This window comes from Hemicordylus capensis, chromosome 3, assembly GCF_027244095.1.
Source record: "Hemicordylus capensis ecotype Gifberg chromosome 3, rHemCap1.1.pri, whole genome shotgun sequence".
Classification (NCBI taxonomy): Eukaryota; Metazoa; Chordata; class Lepidosauria; order Squamata; family Cordylidae; genus Hemicordylus; species Hemicordylus capensis.
The window spans coordinates 239,824,344-239,847,340 of NC_069659.1; the positions used below are offsets into that span (position 1 = coordinate 239,824,344).

Genomic DNA, 22,997 nt, shown 5'->3' on the forward strand with positions numbered 1-22,997 from the left:
TATTCCATGGGGGAGCTCTCGGTAGGATTCCTCTCAGCACAGAGAGAGATGGTCCCGCAGCAAGTGCACACATAACTTAACCCAAAAGCTTGTTTCCAAGAGTGTCCAGGGCAGATCAGTGTAAGTGTCCTATAGCAGTCCCAACCAATGTTCAAGGTTAGTGATTTCCACTTAGTTGTACTTCTGGAAACCACATTCCAGTTTTCCAAACTGGGACTCAGGAGCCGAGAGATTCAGCTTAGAAAGGGGGGGAAATAGAAGGTGAGTACTCAGGTTGGTGCGTTTCTTGAGGAAGCTTGAGCCAGTCAACTTCTGTAGCAGCATTGAAGATGCTTCCCAGAAGCCAAAGCTCCATAATCAAAAATCTATGTGTTTGAGAGAGGCAAGGCATTTTATAAGGTTATGTCCTCTGCAAAATCCCAGAGGCAGGGAAACTAGAAGGCTCTCCATGCGAGCAGTGTAGAGAACCTGCAGGGGCTTTGTGGGGAGAGTGGACTTGGCCCTCTCTCCCTGCACAAGAGGAGGCAGCTTGCCAGATTGGCCACACACACAATTACTGGATCCATCATGGAGCCGGTTGGGTTGGTGGGGTTGGAAGTCCCAGCATGTCCTGCACGAGTGTGCAGGGCATACTGGGGAGCTCCCCAATGCCAGGAGTCTTGTTGTAGCCTCCCTGGTTTTTTTGGGGGGGAGGGGATTTTAAGAGGACTGGCTGCTGGGAGCCACATGGATCCTGTTGCAGCACACAACCAGCCAAAACCGGGCTGGGTTCCCTTAGCCCAGTTTTGGCTGGTCGTAGGAATAGCCTCTAGGTTTCATTCAAGTTAGTTTCAAGGGATTCGGTTTGAGGGTGTCATGCACTGGCCTGGGATCACAGTCTCAAACCGCCTCCCTTCCTTTGGTCATGGGTTGTGGAAGTGGCCTCAGAAGGCCACTGGGGAGGAAATTAATTGTCACCCTATTCTTCCACCAGTTGCCAAGGAGAGGGGTAAGACTGTTCCTCACTGGGAGTCTGTAGGTCCGAATCACTCCTATCTCTCCAGACCTCCTCATCCCTGACCATCCAAGCCTTAAATAAAGCCCTGCAATCAGGGCAATCCCAATTACCCTCTCCTGACTCCGCCCTTCTTCAGCGGTTGCCTGTCTTGCCAGCTGTTGAGGCCCTGCCTTCTCTTCACCACCAGGAGACAACCTGCTGGGCCATACTGGCCCATCCATGGACTTTGGGTTCCTGGGTGTCTTGGCTCTCCCTTCCAACTGTGTAAGGTCCCAGCTGGCTTTACCTGTACCCAGGAGCTGTATTGCCTCCATCTTCTCAGCCCCCCAATTGGGTGCGTTCTCAGGCTTCCTCGTGGCCAGTGGGAAGGCCCGACAGAAGAGTTTAGGGAACAATAGTAATAATTACTCAGAGGGGCTCTGCTGTGTTCAACCTGCATAGTTTGGGGATCTGACCTTGAATGCATTCTGGAGTGTCTGAAAAGGTTAAAGGCTCTCTTGCCTCAGATCCTTTTAATCACTTCTCTTGTTGGGTCAGGAACTCAGGCTTTATCAAGTTTTATAAATTACAAAATTTATGGTTCCCTAATCTTAGTTCCCAATTCCTCTTAAGATATAGGTTTTGTCATTTAAAATAAGTGGCTTTTATTTTGGTATAAAGTTATTCTCACATTATATTTTAGAATTCTGTCAAGATAACATGACCCATAGACCAATATACACACTCGTGAAAAAATCACTAAAAGAGAAGCATTGCCTTTTATTCACACTGTTTGAAAGGTTTTCACTTCCGGGAATACTTAGATAATTAGTGTTGTACACTTTTTTCAAACAGTGTTTTAGTGTTATAAAACATTTATATTGGGAAACATCATTCAACATATTGTTGTATACCCTTGCTTGAAATAGGTGATGATTTTACAGGTGTAAAAAGTGGGTGTTAGGATTTTGAAAAGGCATGATCTGCAGGCCAACATTACTTTCTATTATAAACATTTAAACAAATTTCCTTGTGATATTCATAGCTTATGAATTAAGACTGTATGGATATTTTCTTTCTCCTTGAAATGTTCAAAGGCAAACCATTCTACCTCATTCTAATCAAGGGATGACGATGGGGTCTCCTGTTTCTGAGGTCTCTTACCTGACAGGCTTAGGTTCCAGCCTGGTATCAGAGCATCTGGGCTGGAACTTCTCCGGACTGCTTTCCTATCTCCGGGGTTAGATGCCACACTACTGCTCAGGAACATTAATATTATTTAATATATTTAGCACAATTTTATCTATTGACTCATCTCTCCACTGCCAAAAAATGTTGGGTCACTATTTTTAGGTTTTGAATAGATGAGCCCAAACTGTATAAATTCTATTTTATTTTCCATGCGAGTCCTGAACCCTTATCATTTCAGGTGTTAATTTTCTATTTAGGCTAGCAAGCTAAGCTTAAGAAGTGCTGTGCCGTGGCCCCGTGACTCCAGCCATTTATTTCAGGAAAGTACAGGGGCAGTGAGAGAGTTTTCACCCTGTTGTCAAACACATCACTTTACCTTCTCTCCACTGGTGTGAATGGTCGCCATTCATTTATATGGGACAAAGAAAAGGTGTGTGTGCTCTCCGTTGGAAGAGAGCTAATCTTGCCTTCTTTCCATGGCAGCTCCAGGTTCTGTGTGTGCCTCTGCAGGTTTTGCCTTTCCACAAGCTGATTGCACCCTGTTTGTCTCATAGAATTCTTACAGGAGCTGTTGACGATGACCACTGTAATCTGCTGCATAGCTTTGCCCCCATAGTCAAAGCCACACCCTTTGTTTCATTCTTGTTTATGCCACGATGTGACCCAAATCTGTAGTAAAGATACAGAAACCAAAAACTTCTACACATGCACGCAATATTAAAGATATGAAAAACATTTTTCAGATAGATGTATGTGTTTGTTTCCAATAAAACTAAAAACCTCTTTTTAATAATAAAAAGAAAAGTCACTGCATTGCCTAGCAATAAAACATGATAACACTTAGGGGTTAATTTACTGACCTTTTACTACTCAAATGAACCCTGTATACATGGGAAATGATGTTTACCCTTGGCACTTAGCTTGTTCAACCTACTTAACATGAATTATAAATCTTTACAACAAAGTGCTTTTCAAAATAACCAAGAGTGTTGCTTGAAAGTGCATTTTATTTAGACAGTATTCAAGGAATGCACTTCAGTTTGCCAGTGCTATTGGAACAAGAAACTGTTTCCTCTTTTTGGCATTTTTTAATTTGTCATGTCAAGGGTTCACACCTTTTTTTAATTATAAAAAATACAAGTAAAACTGGCATAAGAGTTGACAATTTGCATTTGGCCACCTTTTTATAACAACCTTTTATTCTGTGCCATCCCGCCTTCTGGATCTTTGAACTACAGCTTTCTGAGTGCTGCTTAATTGATCAGCTAATTTACAGTCTGAACCATTGCCCAGAAGCTGAGTGTAGTTTACAAGTATACTACAACTGCGCTTGATGAATACAGTCTAAGGTTCACTGCCATTCCTTCCAGGGACTTTACAATTGGATCTCTCGGCAGGAAGAGCTAGAAATAGACTGAAAGCCCTTCTTATGCTATTTTCAATACAGATGAATTGTACAACAATTCAGCTAATGTAAAGGGCTATGGCAAGCTGATCCTAATTTGCACAGCTGTAATTTTGAATTCACTTACACAGGAAATGAAACAGGGCAATTTCCCCTTAACACTGGGTTGCTTAGATACTCAAATGACTTAGATATATGGCTCTTTGCAGCTCTTTATTAGGAACTTGTAGTGCAGCTTGTCACATTTTTTAAAAAAGACTTTAAAAGGAGAATGGTGAAATGTTTAACCTTTTTCCATTCAGATACTTTGAATTACAGTCTGAATAAATGATTGTGTAATCTATCACAAGATGTGTATATATATATATATATATATATATATATATATATATATATATATATTTGCTTTAAAAAACTACATAGTTTTTAAAATGCATGAATTACAGAAAGGAAGGAACAAGGTGAGGCACTATTGCAGAGACAAAAATGTTTATGTAGTGCTGTAAACCAAAACCCTTGAATAGATGCCATTGATTGTGTGCCATTGGTTCACTAGGACAGCAACTTTTATTGAACTATGTACTACCTACTAGCCTTTCACTGGAGAACAGTAATGAAAAATAATGCTAGGATTTGTCCATTATTCCATATATCCTCTTTCAAAGTGGTGACCACCTTTAGAGAAAAGAGCGAGACTTTCCCAGAAATGGCTCAGTGACAGGGGTGTAACTATAACAGGGCAAGGGGAGACAGTTGTCTGGGGCCCCACTGCTTTGGAGCTCCCCCCCCCGAGGCACAGAGGCAAGTCACATGACTGACTCCCCCTGCTGCACACCCACCCGGGCTTCCTTCAGTTGTATACATCCTCTGAAATTGATGTGAGTGTTAGGACCTGGAGCTACCAGAACAGCATGTCTTTCTCTAGTACCATGAAATGACTTGCAGCATCCACAATTTACAAAACCTTTTAAAAAATAATTTAAGATGATGTTCTGTTGTGGCACATAGGTGTTATCTATATATAATAGGACACACACACACATACACACACACACTTTTACTATGCCTTTTGTTACCACTATTCAGCCTCATTTAAGATTTCTTTACATCATGAGCTGAGCTTCAGTGAGGGGGCCCCCCAATTTAAAATCTTGTCTCTGGGCCTACTCCAACCTTGCTACAGCCCTACTCAGTGACTTTGGAACAGCATCCAAAATGAAGCTGATCAGTGTTCCTCCTTGTTGACCTTTTGAAGCAAACATAATGTCCAATTCTTTATTAGCCTTTGGTGGCTAGGAGGAATGGAGTATGAGGGTCAAGGCAGATGTTCACACAAACAGTTATAGAGGCAAACTCCAAACCAAGACTACCTCTTGAGGTCATTCTCACAACTGGGTGGGTGGTGGGGAAGGCTGAAGAAGCCTGCCTTGCCTGCAGTCTCCCCCTTGCCTGCGGTCTTCCCAATCTCCGAGGACTCTCTGGGTGCGCAGATTGTGTGCCCAGATGGCCTGCCACTGCCCTATGGAGCACAGGGACTGGGACATGTCCCAGCCTCTGGAAATCCCACAATGCACCACATGAGTGCATGGTGCATTGTGGGGATTCCTCCAGTGATGAGTGGGCACCTGTCAGTTTTTCAGCAGCGGATGTACAGCAAAATGGGGTTAAGGGAGCGCTTGCTCCCTTGACCTCATTTAGGAGGCAGGCTCCCTAGGTGGGTTTGCCTCCAAGGTGCCACCGGGAGCCGGGGGCTCCTGGTGGTTCCCACAGGCAGCCAAGCCCGGGCTTAGCTGCTTTAGCCTGGTCTTGGCTGCTTGTGAGAACAGCCTCCTTATTTCATTAAAAACTTTCATGGGGACTCCCAATGCTGAGTAGAATGGAAGAGGAAAGGGAAGCCTAACCCTATCTTCACACAGTTGTCCCACCTCCAATCAAAGCAGATATATTTGCATCCATAGTATGGTTTTCTTGAAAATTGCTGCTTTGGGAGTAAATAGCTGCTTCAGAGGGATAGTTTTTACGTGAGAAAAGAACATGATAAAACAGATAACCTCCCCTTTTCGCAGTACCATGGGCCATTCAGCAATGGCAACCACACATTAAATGAAATAAGAGGCGTTTCTGATTTGGACCATGCCTCTATAGCATGTATTTGCATAATGCCTAGTCTGACCCTGAGTTTTCGGTTTTATTATTCCTACTTCATAGTTGTTGCTTATCTTAATAGGATCTTGTAGTGATTATTTTAATCATTCTGATTCTAACTGTTCTGTTGTAAAATCCTACCTTCTCAAACATTTGATATCAGCTTTTGCAGAAAAGTATCCCAAACCAACTATACAGATCCTACCTCCTATCTGAAAACCCCCCCATCCCAATATGATTCTTTAAAATTAAAAAAAGAATGCTAGAGTAAACGAATAAGCATTGCAATTGGTCATTGGTATACCAGATTTGAGAAATGGTTTCATTCTACCAAATGAAACTTCTTGTGATAATTTCATCAAGAAATTCAGGTCATCATCAAGCAATGCATATTCAAAGCACCTGACACTTGGGTGCATTCCAGTGTAAATCCAATACAAAGATTTTGTGTTTTTACTCAATGTTTTCCCATTTTCTTACATGAAGGGAAAAAAATTGTGTTTGGTGTTAGAAGTGATGGCACATTTTCTCTTCAGTGCCAAGCAGTATGTAAAACTGGAAGAAACGATGTCTAGCAAGCTTAATAGCAATAGAGCAGAATTCTCAGTAGGGTTTACCATAGGAACATTTCTTTCGCTTCCAGTTATGAATGGGAGATATCATGTTGCTCTAGTTGAGTAGGCCTGGCCCTATGAGATCGGCTGTACACAGCACTTGGAATGCAAATCCCTATGCTTATTCATTGCCTCTAGCCTTCCTACCTTGCTTCTTGGCTTCATGACAATGGACAGAGTTCCAAATGATGGCTCTAATGCATGAATATCAGTCATTGCCAAGTGTAGAATTGATTCAGCTATAGCCTCTTTCCCTAGCTTTCCCTGGAGTTGTATTGCTAAGAGGTAGTAGGTTATGATGATTATAGGACATGATTCCCTGTTTATACCAGGAAATTTGGCATGAGGTCACTTATACCATAAGTGCACCACTGTAGCCTAACTTTTCAAGGTTTATGGCTTCTGTCTTGTTTTTATATGATGTGAAAGAATGAAGCCTGAACCTCCTCTTTTTGTGTTACAGATTTCTGTGTTGAATATTTATTTATTTATTTGCTTACTCTCTAGTGTTTAAAAAAAGCTGTGCAGGGGTCAAAAGCTCACAGTTCCTGTTCTACAGTTTGGTTTGGGAGGAACAGTTGTAATTTTGGAAGGAAGAGAGGGTTTGATTTGACTGGATCTGTTTAAAAATGGAGGGATCTTGAGTTTGTTTTGATTGGTTTGCTTAGAAAAAATTGGAGGGGAGGGGACAATATAAGGAGGCAGGCCTGTAGCAGAGGGTTAGTCATAGTTGCAGTTGGAGAGCTGAAGAGTTCAAGTGAAGGAATTCAAGCAATGCAAGTTCCTGTGAACACAGGGACATAGGAAGGTGTCATATACAGAGTCAGACTGTTGGTCCATCTAGTTCAGTATTGTCTACATAGACGTCTTCTCCAAGGTTGCAGGCTGGAGTCTCTCCCAGCCCTGTCTTGGAGATGCCAGGGAGGGAACTGGGAACTTGGAGGGTCCCAAATGCCCATGTGCAGTGCCAGCACACAGATGGTATCCACGCTTGCATGAACACTACCTGTGTGGTTAGCATGGTGTCGCTGACCACTCACATGGCACCCACACATGCGCTAATGCCATGTGCATGCTGGTACTGTGCAGGGATACTTGGGACATGCACTGCCCCAGTAGGAAGCTGCATGTCGTGGTGGAGAGCAGGTAAGGACCTCCTCTCCTCTTTCTTAAAGCCCCACTCACCACTCCCTTCCCCACGGCAATGAACCTATGCTCAGACCCTGGTTTGTGCACACACCCTTATCTTGGATTTGGAATCTAAGTGCTGGACCACTAGATGGAAAAGCTGTTCCAAAAGTCTATGAAAGAACTTGACTCTTCCTCCTCTATTGCCACCACCTCTTCCTTCTCCTTTGTAGGGTTTTTTAACTTAGGAAATGGAGAGTGAGGGAGGATAAGGAGATTGCAGAGAAGCTGAATGAATTCTCTACATTTGTCTTCGCAGTGGAGGATACTGACCATATACCCTCTCCAGAACGGAGTTTTTCAGGTTTAGCGGCTGAAGAACTTGGCCGATTTGAGGTGACAAGGGAAGATGTTCTAAACTGTCTCAAAAAACTAAAAATTAACAAATTGCAAGGGCCAGATGGCATCCACCCAAGAATTCTGAAGGAATTCAAATGTGAAATTGCCGATCTCCTAGCAAAAATATATAACTTGTCCCTACCATCAGGCTCTTTACCAGAGGACTGGAAAGTAGCCGATGTGACTCTGATTTTCAGAAAGGGATCCAGGGGGGATCTGGGAAATTATAGGCCGGTCAGCTTAACTTCGGTGCCGAAATGATCAACCAAATTGATGGAAAGCATACTTAAGGACAAAATTGTTAAACACATAGAAGAACAGGCCTTGCTGAAGGAGAACCAGCATGGCTTCTGCAAGGGAAATTCTTGCCTCACTAACCTTTTGGAGTTCTCTGAGAGTGTCAACAGGCATGTGGATAAAGGGGATCTAGTTGACATAGTATACTTGGACTTCCAAAAAGCTTTTGATAAAGTTCCCCACCAAAGGCTCTTGAGTAAACTTAGCAGTCATGGAATAATGGGACAGGTTCATGTGTGGATCGTTAACTAGTTGATGGACAGCAAACAGAGAGCAGGAATAAATGGACATTTTTCACAATAGAGGTAGGTAGGAAGTGGAGTCCCCCAGGGATTGGTACTGGGACCAGTTTATTCATAAATGATCTAGAAGCAGGGATGAGCAGCAAAGTGGCCAAATTTGCAGATGACACTAAACTATTTAGGGTAGTGAAATCCACAATGGATTGTGAGGAACTCCCAAAGGATATTTACAGACTGGGGGACTGGGCAACAAAATGGCAAATGCGGTTCAATGTAAGCAAGTGTAAAGTGATGCACATTGGGGCAAAAAACACCAACTTCACATATACGCTGATGGGATCTGAGCTGTCAGCGTCATCTGTGAAAAAAGCTAATTCCATGCTAGGAATCATTAGGAGGGGGATTGAAAATAAAAATGCTAATATTATAATGCCCTTATACAAAACTGTAGTGCGGCCACATCTGGAGTACTGCGTACAACTTTGGTCACTGTATCTTAAGAAAGATATTGTAGAACTGGAAAAGGTGCAGAAGAGGGCAGCCAAAATGATCAGGGGCCTGGAGCACCTTCCCTATGAGGCTAGGCTCTAGCATCTGGGGCTCTTTACCTTGGAAAGGAGGCAACTAAGAGGAGACATGATCGAAGTGTATAGAATTATGCATGGAGTGGAGGGAGTAGACAGAGAGAATTTTCTTCTTCTTCTCTCACAATACTAGAACCAGGGGTCACCCCATGAAACTCATCATCAAATGAACTTGGTTCAAATAGAACTGGGCCAGTACAACTGGTTTGGACTTGAGCTAGACCAGACCCCAAAAGTGGGTTGCTAGTCCGAGCTGAATTGCCCCCGGTTCTAATGAAACCTGTTCGGAAGCATGTACGGAGGACAGAACCAGGCTGCACTGGAGCACCATAACCGGTCTAGAGTTTGAAGGAACTGTGTCTCAGTGCCACCACAACTCAGCCACCTCCAAGGTGTTCTCTTGCCCCCCTCCCATTAGGAGTATTTTAAAGGCAGGATTCACCCCTTTGCTTTTAAAGAGGAATCTTCACCAGCATGCCCATTGAGCCAAATCAAACCGGTTCCAAAATAATTTGGCCTGGTTTGACCCTCGGAACAAACCGGGGGCTGGTTCAACTCCAATCAGCTTGTGGTCCAGTTTGAATTCAGCTTAAATCTGAACTTGAACCACTGGAATCGTTTCCATGCACACCCGTACATTGAGCAGTGAATGGATGGGCTCCTTGAACTTATAATATTACAGACGAAAATGTACCTTTGTGTGCTTCTTAGCTGGTATAAATCTGGCTGGAGCTGCACTGTCTTCTGATGCAAAACTATAACTATGTTATATGCATTCTGCCTCCTGCTGAGTGTAATACCTCCATGTGGTGGGTCTAATAGCAGCAAGTATTTCCAGGCCTCAGAGTACAGGCCAAGGTTTGCAGCTTCCTCAAGCTCTTTCCAGCTTGCCTGTTACCTTAACAGACAAGCTACTCATTATGTAGCCTTCCTAGTCTCCTGAGAACTCACTGGGCTCTTGCCTCCTCCAATCCTTGTCCTAGACTGGCCCATCATCATGGGCTGGGCTTGCCTTATATAGTCCCCATCTCGTGGGGTCCGTCTCGTGAGACTTCAGCTCCACGTTTCATGAGAGTTGTTTGGCATTTCGCGGGATTATGCTAATTTGCTGCAGTATAAACTTGTGACTGTGGGAGGGCCAGCTACTGTCTTTCTCCAGCAGGCAGGGAGTTGGATTGATTCCCATGGGGCTCAAAAGGGTGCCACCACCCAATTCGGCTGGGTGAGTTCACTGCCACTTCCCTCTTCTTTGCATGCCCCATTGTTGGTTCTCCGACACAGGACCTGGCCTGTATTGCATAAAAATATCTGTGCTGGTGTTATGTTTTGGAGAGAATTTGCATTTAACACAGATACCTAAAGCAGACCATGTATTCCAGTATTAGTCAAGATGTTTAGTAGGATGAGGCCGAGTTCTATTAACAGTAGCACCACTAGTATGTCTTATCCATTTTCCAGTGATATACACATATCAGTGTGAAGGGATTGAGGGTTTAGACCAAAGAAATCCCTAAATTTCACTTAAGCTCTATACTGAAAAAAATGAAAGGATGGAGGAGATGATGAAAGAAGAAAGGAGGGAAAGGGTGCTTCTGTGACATTTAAACCGAAATATAAGAGCCAACAGCGGGAGGAGGTTTGAAGCTTTCTAGAAATGCCTGATGGGCAAAGAGTGTGACTAAGAAGAATAGTAGATGAAAAGAGATTAGACTGAACCAGTTGGCAACATTACAGAATGTTGAAAATAATGGGGAATAATTGTGAAAACCAGAGGATAGCCCTTGATTCTGTTGCATGGCAATCTGAGATTTTATGGGAAATAAAAGCTAGCTGGCCCCAAAGCTGCTTTTGATTTTTCTCAGAAACCAAATCGGTGTATTTCAGTAGGATTTGTTGTCTTTTTTTCTTGATAGGGTTGCTTTTATTAAAGTCTTGAGGTTTGAGCTTAGGTTTAGTTGTTCTTACTGCTTTGGTAAATTCTCTGTTGGTCTTCCATAAGAAGAGTATAGCAGGCTAAATGCAGGAAGAGAAGAAATGGCAGTCTAGAAGGGAAGAGGAGAAGGTTATGAGCAGCTTTTTGTGAACAGATGTAGACAGAGAAAATTCATTTCAGCAGCTGGTGTGTGTCTGTATGTATGCATGTGGCCAGGTTCAGATGTAACATGGAACCAACTGACTGGCTGAGCTGTTGCAGCCCAGGCACATATGGGGGCCTACTTCCAATCTCAGAAGTGATATGCAAAGATTGGGTGTGACAAAGGGCATACTCTATCCTACTTGTGGCGTTGAACTGGACATCTGTCGCTCACTTCAGATCTCAGTTACAGATGTCTGGTTCCATGCTGCAAGTAGTACAGAATATCATTTCATACTGAGCAGAAGAGGGCAAAGGTAAACCACTCCTGTATTTTACTAAGAAAACCACATGGATAGACAAAATGGAATGAATTTTCGATGTAGTACCAGATGATGGGCCCCTCAGGTCGGATGGTGCTCAACATGCTACTGAGGAAGAGCTGAGGACCTCTCAGAGTACCGATGGTGTTTACGATGTGGTTAGACTAAAACCTTTTGGATGTCTAGCAGCTGACATTGCAGTGCGGGGGTGGGGGGGAATCCAAAGCTGCAAAGACAGAATTACAGTGGGAATGTAGAACGTAAGAAGCATGAATATGGGGAAGCTCAACACAGTGAAAAATGAAATGAATCAACTACAGTTTGACATCTTGGGCATCAGTGAATTAAAATGGACAGGAATGGGACACTTTCAATCAGAAAATCATACCGTTTACTACTCAGAACATTATTTATTTATTTTTATTTTATTTTATTTATTTTTATTTTTATTTTTTATTATTTTATTTTATTTTATTTATTCAATTTCTATACCGCCCTTCCAAAAAGCAACGGTGTTGCTTTCATAGTCAGGAAGGATATAGCAATGACAGTACTCAAGTACAATGCGGTCAGTGACCGACTAATATCAATTAGATTTTGTGGATAACCCTTTAACATGACAGTTCTTCAAGTCTATGCCCCAACAACTGATACAGAAGAAGAGGAAGTTTAGTTTTATCCTCAAGTTCAGTCTGAAATTGACAAAACACGCAAGTGATTCTGGTGGTTGGAGACTGAAATGCCAAAGTTGGAAAAGGTAAAGAGGAAAACACAGTTGGCCTATATGGCCTAGGAAACAGAAACAAAGCAGGAGAATGATTTATTAGTTTCTGCCAAGCCAATGATCTCTTCATTGCTAACACATTCTTCAAACAACCAAAGTGGCACCTATACACATGGACATCACCAGATGGAGTACACAGACATCAAATTGATTACATTATTGGTGCAAGGAGGTGGAAGAGCTCAATTATAACAGCAAAGATATGGCCAGGGGCCAATTGTGGAACAGATCATGAACTGCTTATGTGCAAGTTCCAAGTCAAGCTAAAGCGGAGAAACAAAGCTATCCCTCTTTCACGATATGATCTTGAGAATGTTCCCATCATTGTCAAGGAGAACATCAGGAACTGTTTTGAAGTTCCAAACCTCATTGATAGGGAACCAGAGGAACTGTGGAATAAATAAAAGATTGTTAAGGACAAATGTGAAAACAGATTGACAAAGACCAAGAAACAGAAGAAAGCAAAATGGATGTCAGAACAGATGGTGGCAAATGCCCAGAAGAGGAGAGAAGCCAACAGAAAGAGAGAGAAAAAGACCTCAGGAAGGAACTTAATAGGGAATTTCAAAAAGCTGTTAGACAAGGAACAATAATACAATGACATCTGTAAGGAACAATACTACAATTTCCATGAGGATGGAAATAGACATGGAAAAACAAGGAAAGTTTTCCAAAAGGTCTCTGAACTCAGAGGGAGGTTCCAACCTCAAAATGGTATGTTAAGGGATGCCAAAGGACAGATAGTAACTGATTCAGAGAAAATCAAACAGAGATGGAAGGAGCATACTGAAAATCTGTACAGCAGGGACGTCAACATCCAAGATACTCTAGAAGATATTCCCTACTTGCAATAACCTCTAGTACAGGAAGATGAAGTTAGATCAGCACTCTGGATATTACCAAGTCAGAAGGCTACAGAAATTGATGGAATAGCTACAGAAATATGACAGGCAACAGAAGAAGAATCAGTCAAGGCTCTAACCAAACTATGCCGGCAAATTTGGAGAACAACACAGTGGCCAAAAGATTGGAAGAGGTCCATCTACATACCCATACCAAAGAAAGGAGACTGAACAGATTGCACAAACCATTGCGGATTAGAGCACTACGTGGAAAAGGAACTGCTGGATGTTCAAGCTGGTTTCAGGAAAGGCCAAGGAACAAGAGACATCATTGCTGATGCACGCTGGATAATTGAGAAAGCCAAAGAATACCAGAAAGAAGTCAATATGTGCTTGATTGACTATAGAAAAGCCTTTGATTGCATCAACCATATCCTTAGGAAAATGGGTATCCCAGAATATCTCATTGTTCTGATGAGAAACCAATACACAGGACAGGAAGCCACAGTCCCAACAGAACATGGTGAAACAGACTGGTACCAGATTGGCAAAGGAGTATGGCAAGGCTGTATACTTTCTCCTTCTCTATTAAATTTATATGCTGAACATATACTGAGAGAAGCTGGATTGGAAGAAGATGAGCATGGTTTTAAAGTTGGAGGAAGAAACATCAATAACCAGCACTACGCTGATAACACCTCTCTGATAACTGAGAATGTGGATGATCTGAAAGCTCTAGAAATGAAAGTCAAAGAGCACAGTGAAAAAATGGGACTACAACTAAATGTCAAGAAGACTAAACTAATGACAATGGGTCATTAGCCTCAGAATTGACAATGAAGATGTTGAAGTGGTGGAAAGCTTCTGCCTTTTAGGATTGACCATCAACAGTAAAGAATCCAGCAGTCAAGAAATACGCCGCAGACTAGCACTTGGTAGGATTGCAATGAAGGCCTTGGAAAGGATATTTAGATGCCATGATGTGTCTACACCTACAAAGATTAGAATTGTTCGGACAATGGTTTTCCCCATGACTTTCTATGGATGCGAAAGCTGGACTTTGAAGAAGCAAGATAGAAAAAGCATTGACGCTTTTGAACTTTGATGCTGGAGAAGACTTTTGAGGATACCATGGACAGCCAGGAAAAATGGATCATAGAACAAATCAATCCAGAATTTTCACTTGAGGCACAAATGACCAGGCTCAAACTATCATACTCTGGACACATTATGCAAAGACCCAGCTCCTTTGAGAAGTCTATAATGCTGGGGAAAGCTGAAGGAAAGAGAAGAAGAGGACGACCAGCAGCAAGGTGGATGGACTTGATTATGACAGCAATGAATGAACCACTGAGAGACCTTAAAGGCCAAACTGAAGACAGATCATCCTGGAGAGAATCTATCTATGTGGTCACTAAGAGTTGACACCAACTTGATGGCACTTAATCAAACAATCAGTGCTAAAGCAGAATAACAATAGGATAGACATGACAATAGGAATTGTTCTAGAGACTCAAAGTAAAGGTTTGCTGACATTCAGACAGGTATTTGCATTTTAATTAAGAGGTTTCCTGACATCTGCCATTAGTCCATATTGATTTCAGTAATGTACTATCCTTTTTTCTGGAAATATTTACAAACTGGTGCAGTTTCAATGTCCCCTAATTATTTGCTTTGTAGTTTCTTGTTATTAGGGTTTTGGACTCAAGACACAGTATCTAGATGTACAAGAGGAAAGAAACTTATTGATAAATACAGTAGGTTTCAATGATATTGGGCCTGATGCAGCAGGGCTGTTCCTATGTTCCTATGCTCCTATGATCTAATCATCAAGCAGCACTCTTTTCTGTGTTAGTCCAAGTGCACAGGTCTAAAGCATAAACCTGTCACTAGTGTTGTATAATAAGAAATGTACCATATTTACCTGAACAGAAGGTGACTCTGAATGTAAGATGATGCCTTAAAAGATAGGTGTTAAATCAGGTTATACCTGTATTTACCCAAAAGAAATAGGATTCTGAATCTAAGATGACCCCTCCATATTTAACATATTTAACTAGGGAAAAATCACATATTAGATACAGGTAAATATATAATGTAGGATAAATATCTGGTGTTTTTACTTCTGAATTCTTTGGGAGAAATGTCAAAGGAAAGTTTCCTTTGGAAACCCCTCAGTTTAGAAACATAGGGCTGTTTCACGCATAACCTTGGTTAGATCCAGGCACCGTTTGATGGCCCTAAGTCTTGGGAACATGTCCTTCCCCTTTCCATCCCTGTGCAAGAGTCTACTCTCTTGGTTGTGTCATCTGAACCCACCAATCCTAGTTCATTTTAACCTACTTGCTTCAGAAAACCCGAGTGCAAGATATGAGAGTTACAGCTTTTGAGTTATTTGAAGCATGTAGTTTAGAATAAGCCAAGATTAGTGAGTTCAGATAACCCAACCAATCTTGGCTTATTTTAATCTAGATAGGTTAAGTAGACTTTTATGCAGGGATGGGATGGGTAGCTCACATTCCTGAGATTCAGGGACATCAAGCTCTAACCTAGGTTCTGTGTGATGTCTGAACCAGAATGGATTTATTATGAGTGGATTGCATTGATGGACTGGGATTTTTCTGCCATCTCTTTCCTCCTTGTTTTTCCTAAAAAGCTAGTCCTGAGGGTTGGGGAACACTTGGGAATGGCACAGGATATGTTGGGGCTGCAGCCAGGAGGAAAGAAATCTGTATAAATTCCATTCCTCATGAAAATAGCCCTTTGCTTTAAAAAAAAACATGCATTGGGATTTGGAAGATTTCTTTCTTTCATCAAATTGCATTGGACCAAATTTTAAAATAATCTGGAGTGGACTATTGAAGGCACTTGGACAGTCTTGAATAACTAGTGAATAAACTATGATTCATAGTTTACACTGTTAATACTTATGACACATGTTTGTATTGCATAAACAAATACAATTTCATTCTTGATGAAGATAATCAAGATCTGACTTCTGTTGTCAATTGTTCCTAAGGCATACAACAATTCTGTATCTTCCTTTATAAGTATCAGGATAGCTCCCACCCACTCCCACACTCATCCCAGAGCTGTGCAGGTAGTATGGTATCCATACACAGTGACTGACATCCAGACTAACCTTGCATCGACACTGCAGGGTTTTATGTCACGTGGGGAGTGCATGTAAGATTTTTAGCAATCAGTTTTTCCCTCTGCAGCTACCTGTACTTCCTGAAACTATGTTCTTAAGGGTTAGGGAACCTTCCAAGGCATAGAAGCTTTTCACACAATCCATGTGAAGAGCTTTGGGAGGGTCTGCAGTGAAGGAGGGTTTAGCTTACCTTCCCTGCAGATGATCAGGGAACCAGTGGTGGTTCCCTGCTTGGATGGATTGCCCACCCAGATGAATGGTGGCTCTCCTGTGGGCCACCTGCACCTCACCATGCCTCACTCAGCCACTCTGGTGGTTGGGCTCAAGAAAGTGCTGCTGTGTGGCACCCCACCTCTGGAGCCCCAATAATGCAGTGCGTGGGTGCATGGTGCATTATTAGCAGCCCCCTTCCCCCCAAGTGTGCCATGTCTGACACACAATCACGAAAATGAGGGTAAGGGAGAGCTTGCTCTCTTAACCTCATTTAGTAGGGTGGTTATTTAGGCGGGCTTGCTGCCATGGAGCCACTGGGCTCACCCTCGAGCCCAGTGGTTCTCACGAGCATGCAAAACCGGGCTGGGCTCCCCTAGCCTGGCTTGCACACTCATGAGAATAGCCTCATAATTTCAGTAGCCACAAGTATCTGCAGAGGTAAGGGGAAAATTGCAGAAAATCACACATACCTTGTGAAATGAAAAATGAGCGGCCAGCGTGAGGAGACTTCATTTACTTCATATGTAGTGTGGACACTCTGGTACTTGCATCTTCTACAGAATACTTTGTGGAACCATGCATTCTGCATATAAATGCATGCAAAAAAGGTTTGAATGAGAATGAATGACTATATAATCCATTGTACATAGGAACATAGGAAACTGCCATATACTGAGTCAGACCATTGGTCTATCTAGCTCAGTATTGTCTTCACAGACTGGCAGCAGCTGCTCCAAAGTTGCAAGCAGGAATCTCTCTCAGCCCTATCTTGGAGAAGCCAGGGAGGGAACTTGAAATGTTCTGCTCTTCCCAGAGAGGCTTCATCCCCTGAGGGGAATATCTTGCAGTGCTCACACATCAAGTCTCCCATTCAGATGCAACCAGGGCAGACCCTGCTTAGCTAAGGGGACAAGTCATGCTTGCTACCACAAGACCAGCTCTCCTCCCCAGTGTAGGTTGTGTATGGTGTCTTTCTAAAATGTTGCACTTTTTTCCCATGTGCATAAAGATCTTTTGTGTGTACGAGTATCTTCTCTGCATAATGGTGAATATATACAAGAATCTCTAACTTCTACTTGTACTGCTTTATGTGTCTTAAGAACTTTTATCTATAAACCACAACAAATTCTTACTTATTTTCTTTCATTATTCTGCTCTGCTTCCATTGATGACTCTTAACTTCCCTCCAGACTGGCAATATGAGGGTAAGATGGCAAACTGTAACTTCCTGAAAATTGCTCGTCTGTTTTTCATTTTTACTCTATTCAGAACTTTATTGAAATTCCATTCACTCGCTCTAATTAGAGACTTGTGTTGCAATTAAATTTCAATTATGTTTGTTTCTGTTGTAAAGCTTAATTATGATTCCCCCCCCCCTTTTAATCATTCTTTTATGTTTTTATTTTGGTTTAAATTACCATCACATTATCTCTGTCCTGAAGGACTTCTGTTCCATAGTGGTCTCTGTTGGTCTCTGTTTAGCACAAGACGTGATTAAAGAGTAGCAAGTGAGCTATATTGTGTTGTGATGTGGCAAATACTTGGTGTTTGTATACATGACATAAAAACATTAATTTTAGCAAGTAGATCTTAGTAAAGCAAAACACATTAAGAGTCTGCTGTTTGAAATGTGTTGCTGTTAAAGCCAACTACTAAGACCTTTGCTAAGCAAAATCCATTTAGTTCTCAATGAGTTTACCTATTTAAAGGCTAGGTAAAAATCTGAGTAAGTACTTTGAGATGTCTATCATGTATTTGACAACAAAGCTTTGATTGTTTTACAAGTTTAAAATGATTATTGGCACAGTTATTTATATAGAGAATTATAAAATGCAAAGTACTGTGAAATTTGAAATAACTTGTATTTTCATATTTGTAGACTGCAAGTTGGCCAGGGCAGGGCCTCCAGCAACAATAGTTCCAATTGATGAGGAAAGTCGAAATGGTGAGTATATCCAGTGCTCACAACACTGTTTGTTTTATTTCTCCGTCTATAGTGCACACTATTAAAACGCCAGCACTAATTGGTTCTCATTCCTTTCTTGCTGTGGTAACCATGTTTATTTGGTTCAAAAAAATTATATTCCAGTAATTATTTTCTTATTGTATCCACTGGAAGGCCAGTTCTCCTGCTTTAATCTGAAGGTCTCTAGCCAGCCTTCTTCTTCAACCTTCAGGGGAAGGAGTAAAATTTCAGGCTATGGGTCCAGAATCAAAGAGCAGCCTATTCTGCTTTGCATGAGAAGTTATGCAGTTGGCTCTGCCCCCACTCACATTTCCCTCTGCTAACTAAGCAAAGAGGCACCTTTTCAAAGTGGTGATGATCTTATATTGAGCAGGGGAATAGCAACTGGCCCTATCCAGCCCCAGCACAGCATCCCTCTTGTGGGTGTGGCTGGTGTCTGTTTTATGTTACTTTTTAGATTGTGAGTCCTTTGGGGACAGAGATCCATCTTTATTTACCCAGGTACCACACACTACACCAGGGCATGAGAAACTAAGGAGGACCAGCTGAGAAGACCTCACAGGTCGGATCATGTATTTGTTAAACGCATGCTTGCAACATATACCTATAAAGCATGTTTGAAGAGAGGAGTCTGTTTTTTAAACCAAGAATGTGCAAGGTGGGGGGAGGGGAGTAAACCATCCCCACCTTCTCGTGTTCTGCTCTGCTGCTTTAAACAATTTCCTTCCTGCTTGACTCACTTTTGGTATCATGGTGGCACCTAACATCTAATTTTTTCCTTAATATATTTTCGCCTTTGATTTTAAGATCCAGTGCTGTTCAGTTATGTTTGGCATGAACTGTTGTTAAAACCTCTAGCAGGATGGCTTTCACATCCTGCTTTCTTTCTGTGTCAATCACTTTGTGCTGTTGTCCAATGGAGTAATCCTGTAAGACTGGATTAGAAGGAAATGAAATCACACTTCTAGCCATGCCTGATTTCAGTCTGTGCCTGCAAGCATAGCTGGGGGACCAGCCCCCTAGCTGCCCATGCAGGCACACCAGGACACTTTTTAAAAGAACATTGTACTGTGAATGTTAGTATGATACATAGCAAAACTGTGTTAATAGTCTGACACCAAATAGCATCCTTGTATTTGTGAACAAAAATTCAGCATAGTTTACTGTTGCTTGTTTCAAGCCAGTTTTAGTGCATTTGAGTTTACCATATGAAAATGCTCATGGCAAATATCTTTTATGTAGCATTAATGAATATGGCAGATGAGATTTCAAAGTTAATGAGACTGTTATTATGGCATTCCCTTTAACATGCAGTCTATTTAGTTTTTCTACTAGTGCTGAAAAGCAATAATTTTTGCAATTTTCTCTTTACTTTTTACTTTCCTGTTACTTTAGGATTCTGTGGTGTTGTCCATTGACAGTACATTGACATTGTACTGGGGTGATTCCCACAATTGCCCTGGGCAGGCAGGGAGGGTGCGGGAGGGAGGGAAGAAGCCTGCTTTTCACTTACCTTCCTCCTAGACAACCAAGCAGGTCAACTTCATTGTGCTTCAGATGGACAGCCCTGTTCTGTGGAGCTCCGTGAAGCACAGAGCAGAGAGGAGGGACCTGGGACTTGTTGTTCTGGCCTCCAGGCATCCCTCAATGCAACACGTGGCACGCACATTGCATTGGGGATTCCTCCCCTCCGACAGATGCTCTACGTGCCCATCTCTGTGATTCCTCAGGCTGCACACAATAGCTGGGTGGCTATCCCAGTAGCTAGGATAACACAGCTAAATACACAGCTAAAAGCTGTGTTATTAAGGGGGTTAGGCAAGAAGGGAGGGGAGGGGAGGGATCCATGAGAATCCCAACACTTCTCATGAGCAGCCTAACCCTGTTTGGGGCAGGGTTAGGCTGCTTGTGAAAAAAGCCTCATTGTGTAGTTAAGAGGTTGCTTTTAACAGAAGGAACAGACCAACTGATGAACAGTAACAGATGCGTTGGATGACGGGGGGGGGGGTAATGCAGAAATTTAATTGTTTCACTTATCTAAGTGCATCAATAACTTTCTGCTCCAATACTAATATAGAATGTAGTTTAAAATTGCTGAGTTTCTGCCCTAGAAGTATAAACTATATGAACTAAGACTGAGCTACACAGAGAGTTTCTCCTGGACTAGTCTGTGCAACTTCAGACTTCAGGCAGTAGATCTTCATTTTAATGTTCTCCCATGGGAGAGGAACCTCTGCTGTAGCAAACCAACAAGAGAGAGAGAAATAACCCTAATCTTTTTTCCAGTGAGCTATTTGTCCTTTATGCGGGAGAACTTTGAAAAATATAGCTTACTGCCCTCCATAGCAAACAATGAGAAGTCCTAGAAGGATCAACATGATTTTGTGGGGAAATATAGATCATCCCATATTTAAATTTTGAAAGTGTATCAAAAATATAGCTACAGATATAAGGTATGAATATTAAGTCACATAAACTATAATGTATTATTATACATTAATCAATGTAAGCTAAGCAAAGAGCAGGAAATATCTGTAGAAAATGAACATTTTAGTAAAATAGATGTTTTTAAATAGGCTTTACCTGTAAGACCAGAATACTCCTGAGCATGGATTTCATTTCCTGCCAGTTTCCAGTACTTCCTAGTTGAGTTCCCCAGAAAAATCTGGGGACAGGCAACTGCAAGTCTAATGTGCTTAGGCAAGAAATTATGGCCATAGCTATAGTCAAGAGCATGCAGGCCTTGAGGCTGGTGCCTACAAAGCTTATCCTATCTCCAGCAATCCTTTCCTCACCTCACAATAATAAATTTGCTTGTGGAAGAGGGAGAATTCATGGGAAGTTCCATAAGGCCCCATGTGAGTGTGTGGTGCCATGTGGGGATCTTCCCGATGCTGGGTGGCTGCTCATGAGTCACTACAGCGCAGAGTTGCGCTGCGGCAACACGCAATCTTTTAACCCAATTTTCTGGTGCTCTTGCATCCAAAACCCAGGTTAAGCAGTGGGCTTTGTAAGAGGGCTTGCTGCCAAGCTGCCACCGGGAGCTGTGTGTCTCCCATTGCTACACACGAGCAGCAGTAACTGGGCTGGGCTCTCTTAGCCCAGTTCCTGCTGCTCCTGAGAATAGCCTCAGTCACTTCTACCCAGGTTTTCTTCTTACCATGCTTCCACAGAACCGAAAACTGGGAGCACACACAGGTCCTAAACCTGGGTAGAACACAGTTTTTGATAGTGTGAATGACCTCAGTGAATATTTTATGTTTCCTTTCCTCTTTTTATTTATTTCTTTTCTTAACCCCCCCCCCCTGCAAACCCCGGCCTACTTCCTTATTAAACTTCATAGGCCCAACTGCACAAAAACTTGGTTTCCACAGCACAATTTTTTTTGTTTGTACTTCACAAAATGTGTCCAGCTGCGTGTTAGAATAAACCTTGAGCTGGGTCCAAATTTGGGGAGGTCTAGGCTCATAATAGGGCAAGGATTTCCAAACTGCGGGAGTCATATTTTGGAAATCCCATTTCTAAATATCACTACAAACCCTAGTTCCAGACTGTAGCATATGGATGGAATGTAAACTCTCATTGTGCAGAATACTTCAGAATATATTTGTCTTAGATTTTTGCTCAGCAAACAGCAATTGATAGTATGTTTTCTTCAGTTCATTAGTTGGTGCTTTGAAGTAACCTGTCAAACAAATCATAGATATTGTGAAAAAAGACAGTGTGATATTTCAGACAGTCACAGGTTTGAGGAAAACATCTTATGAAAACTAAGACATCAAAGTCTCATTTTCTGTAGTCAGGTAAATATATATAAATAAATTGTGAAAAGTGTTCTTACTTCTCTATTTTATCAAAATAGTGTATCAAAATAGCTAGACATTGTAAACTTTTTGCAAAATATTTGTCCTACCATATGTTGGGAACTTTCTTACAACAACAAGAGTTAGTGAAAAGGTTAGTAACCGTAGCCCTGTGAAGATAGTCAAATGGTACAATTCTTATGCACAAAGAAAGCGGGTTAGGATGGCTCTAGAAATCCCTTAACCTTGGCTGTCATTTTCTGTCACTATAGAACTGTAGTTCTCTTAACCCTAAATTTCACAAACAACTTTAAAAAACAGTTGCACTGGGAATGGGAAAAGGTAAAATGTGCCTCATGGGTGATAGTCAATAAATGCTCTCCAAAGCCAACTGTTTTCCATTCAGATTGAACAATTCCTTATCCCTGAAGACCTTTTGCCCCACTGTAGCCTACCATAGCAGAGGGGGGAAATGTACATTTTGTTGTTGGGGGAAAAAGTGAGCTATCAACTTCTTCTCCATTACTTTTACATTTGCCTGTTTCCACCCTTGGATGATCAGATGCATTCTTCAAATTGTGCTGTTTCAGCCACTTCAAGTGGTATTTATGTTCTCTTCTCTGTCTTTGAGAGAAAATTGCTCTTAGAATGAACCCTCAGTTTATGGTATGATATGATATATATTTTACGCATATTTTCAGCCCATGAAAAAAGTAAGCATGCAAAATGAAATGATGACATTCACTTTTTATTTCTCTCTTCAATTATTGGAACAAAGAAAGAAAGAAAGAAATGTCACTTATATCTTAGACATATTCTTACTAGCAATATTTTTTTATTATTGGTTGCATTAAGCA

General features: G+C 41.8%; 1 protein-coding gene across 1 annotated transcript in view; it reads left to right on the top strand.

Annotated features, from left to right (window-relative positions):
• Positions 1-22,997, top strand: part of PCDH15 (protocadherin related 15) — a 1,296,732-nt gene that overhangs the window by 710,701 nt on the left and 563,034 nt on the right. Inside the window, 2 exon segments of the mRNA XM_053307474.1 lie at positions 17,562-17,576; positions 18,251-18,316. Coding sequence (XP_053163449.1) covers positions 17,562-17,576; positions 18,251-18,316 — 81 coding nt within the window.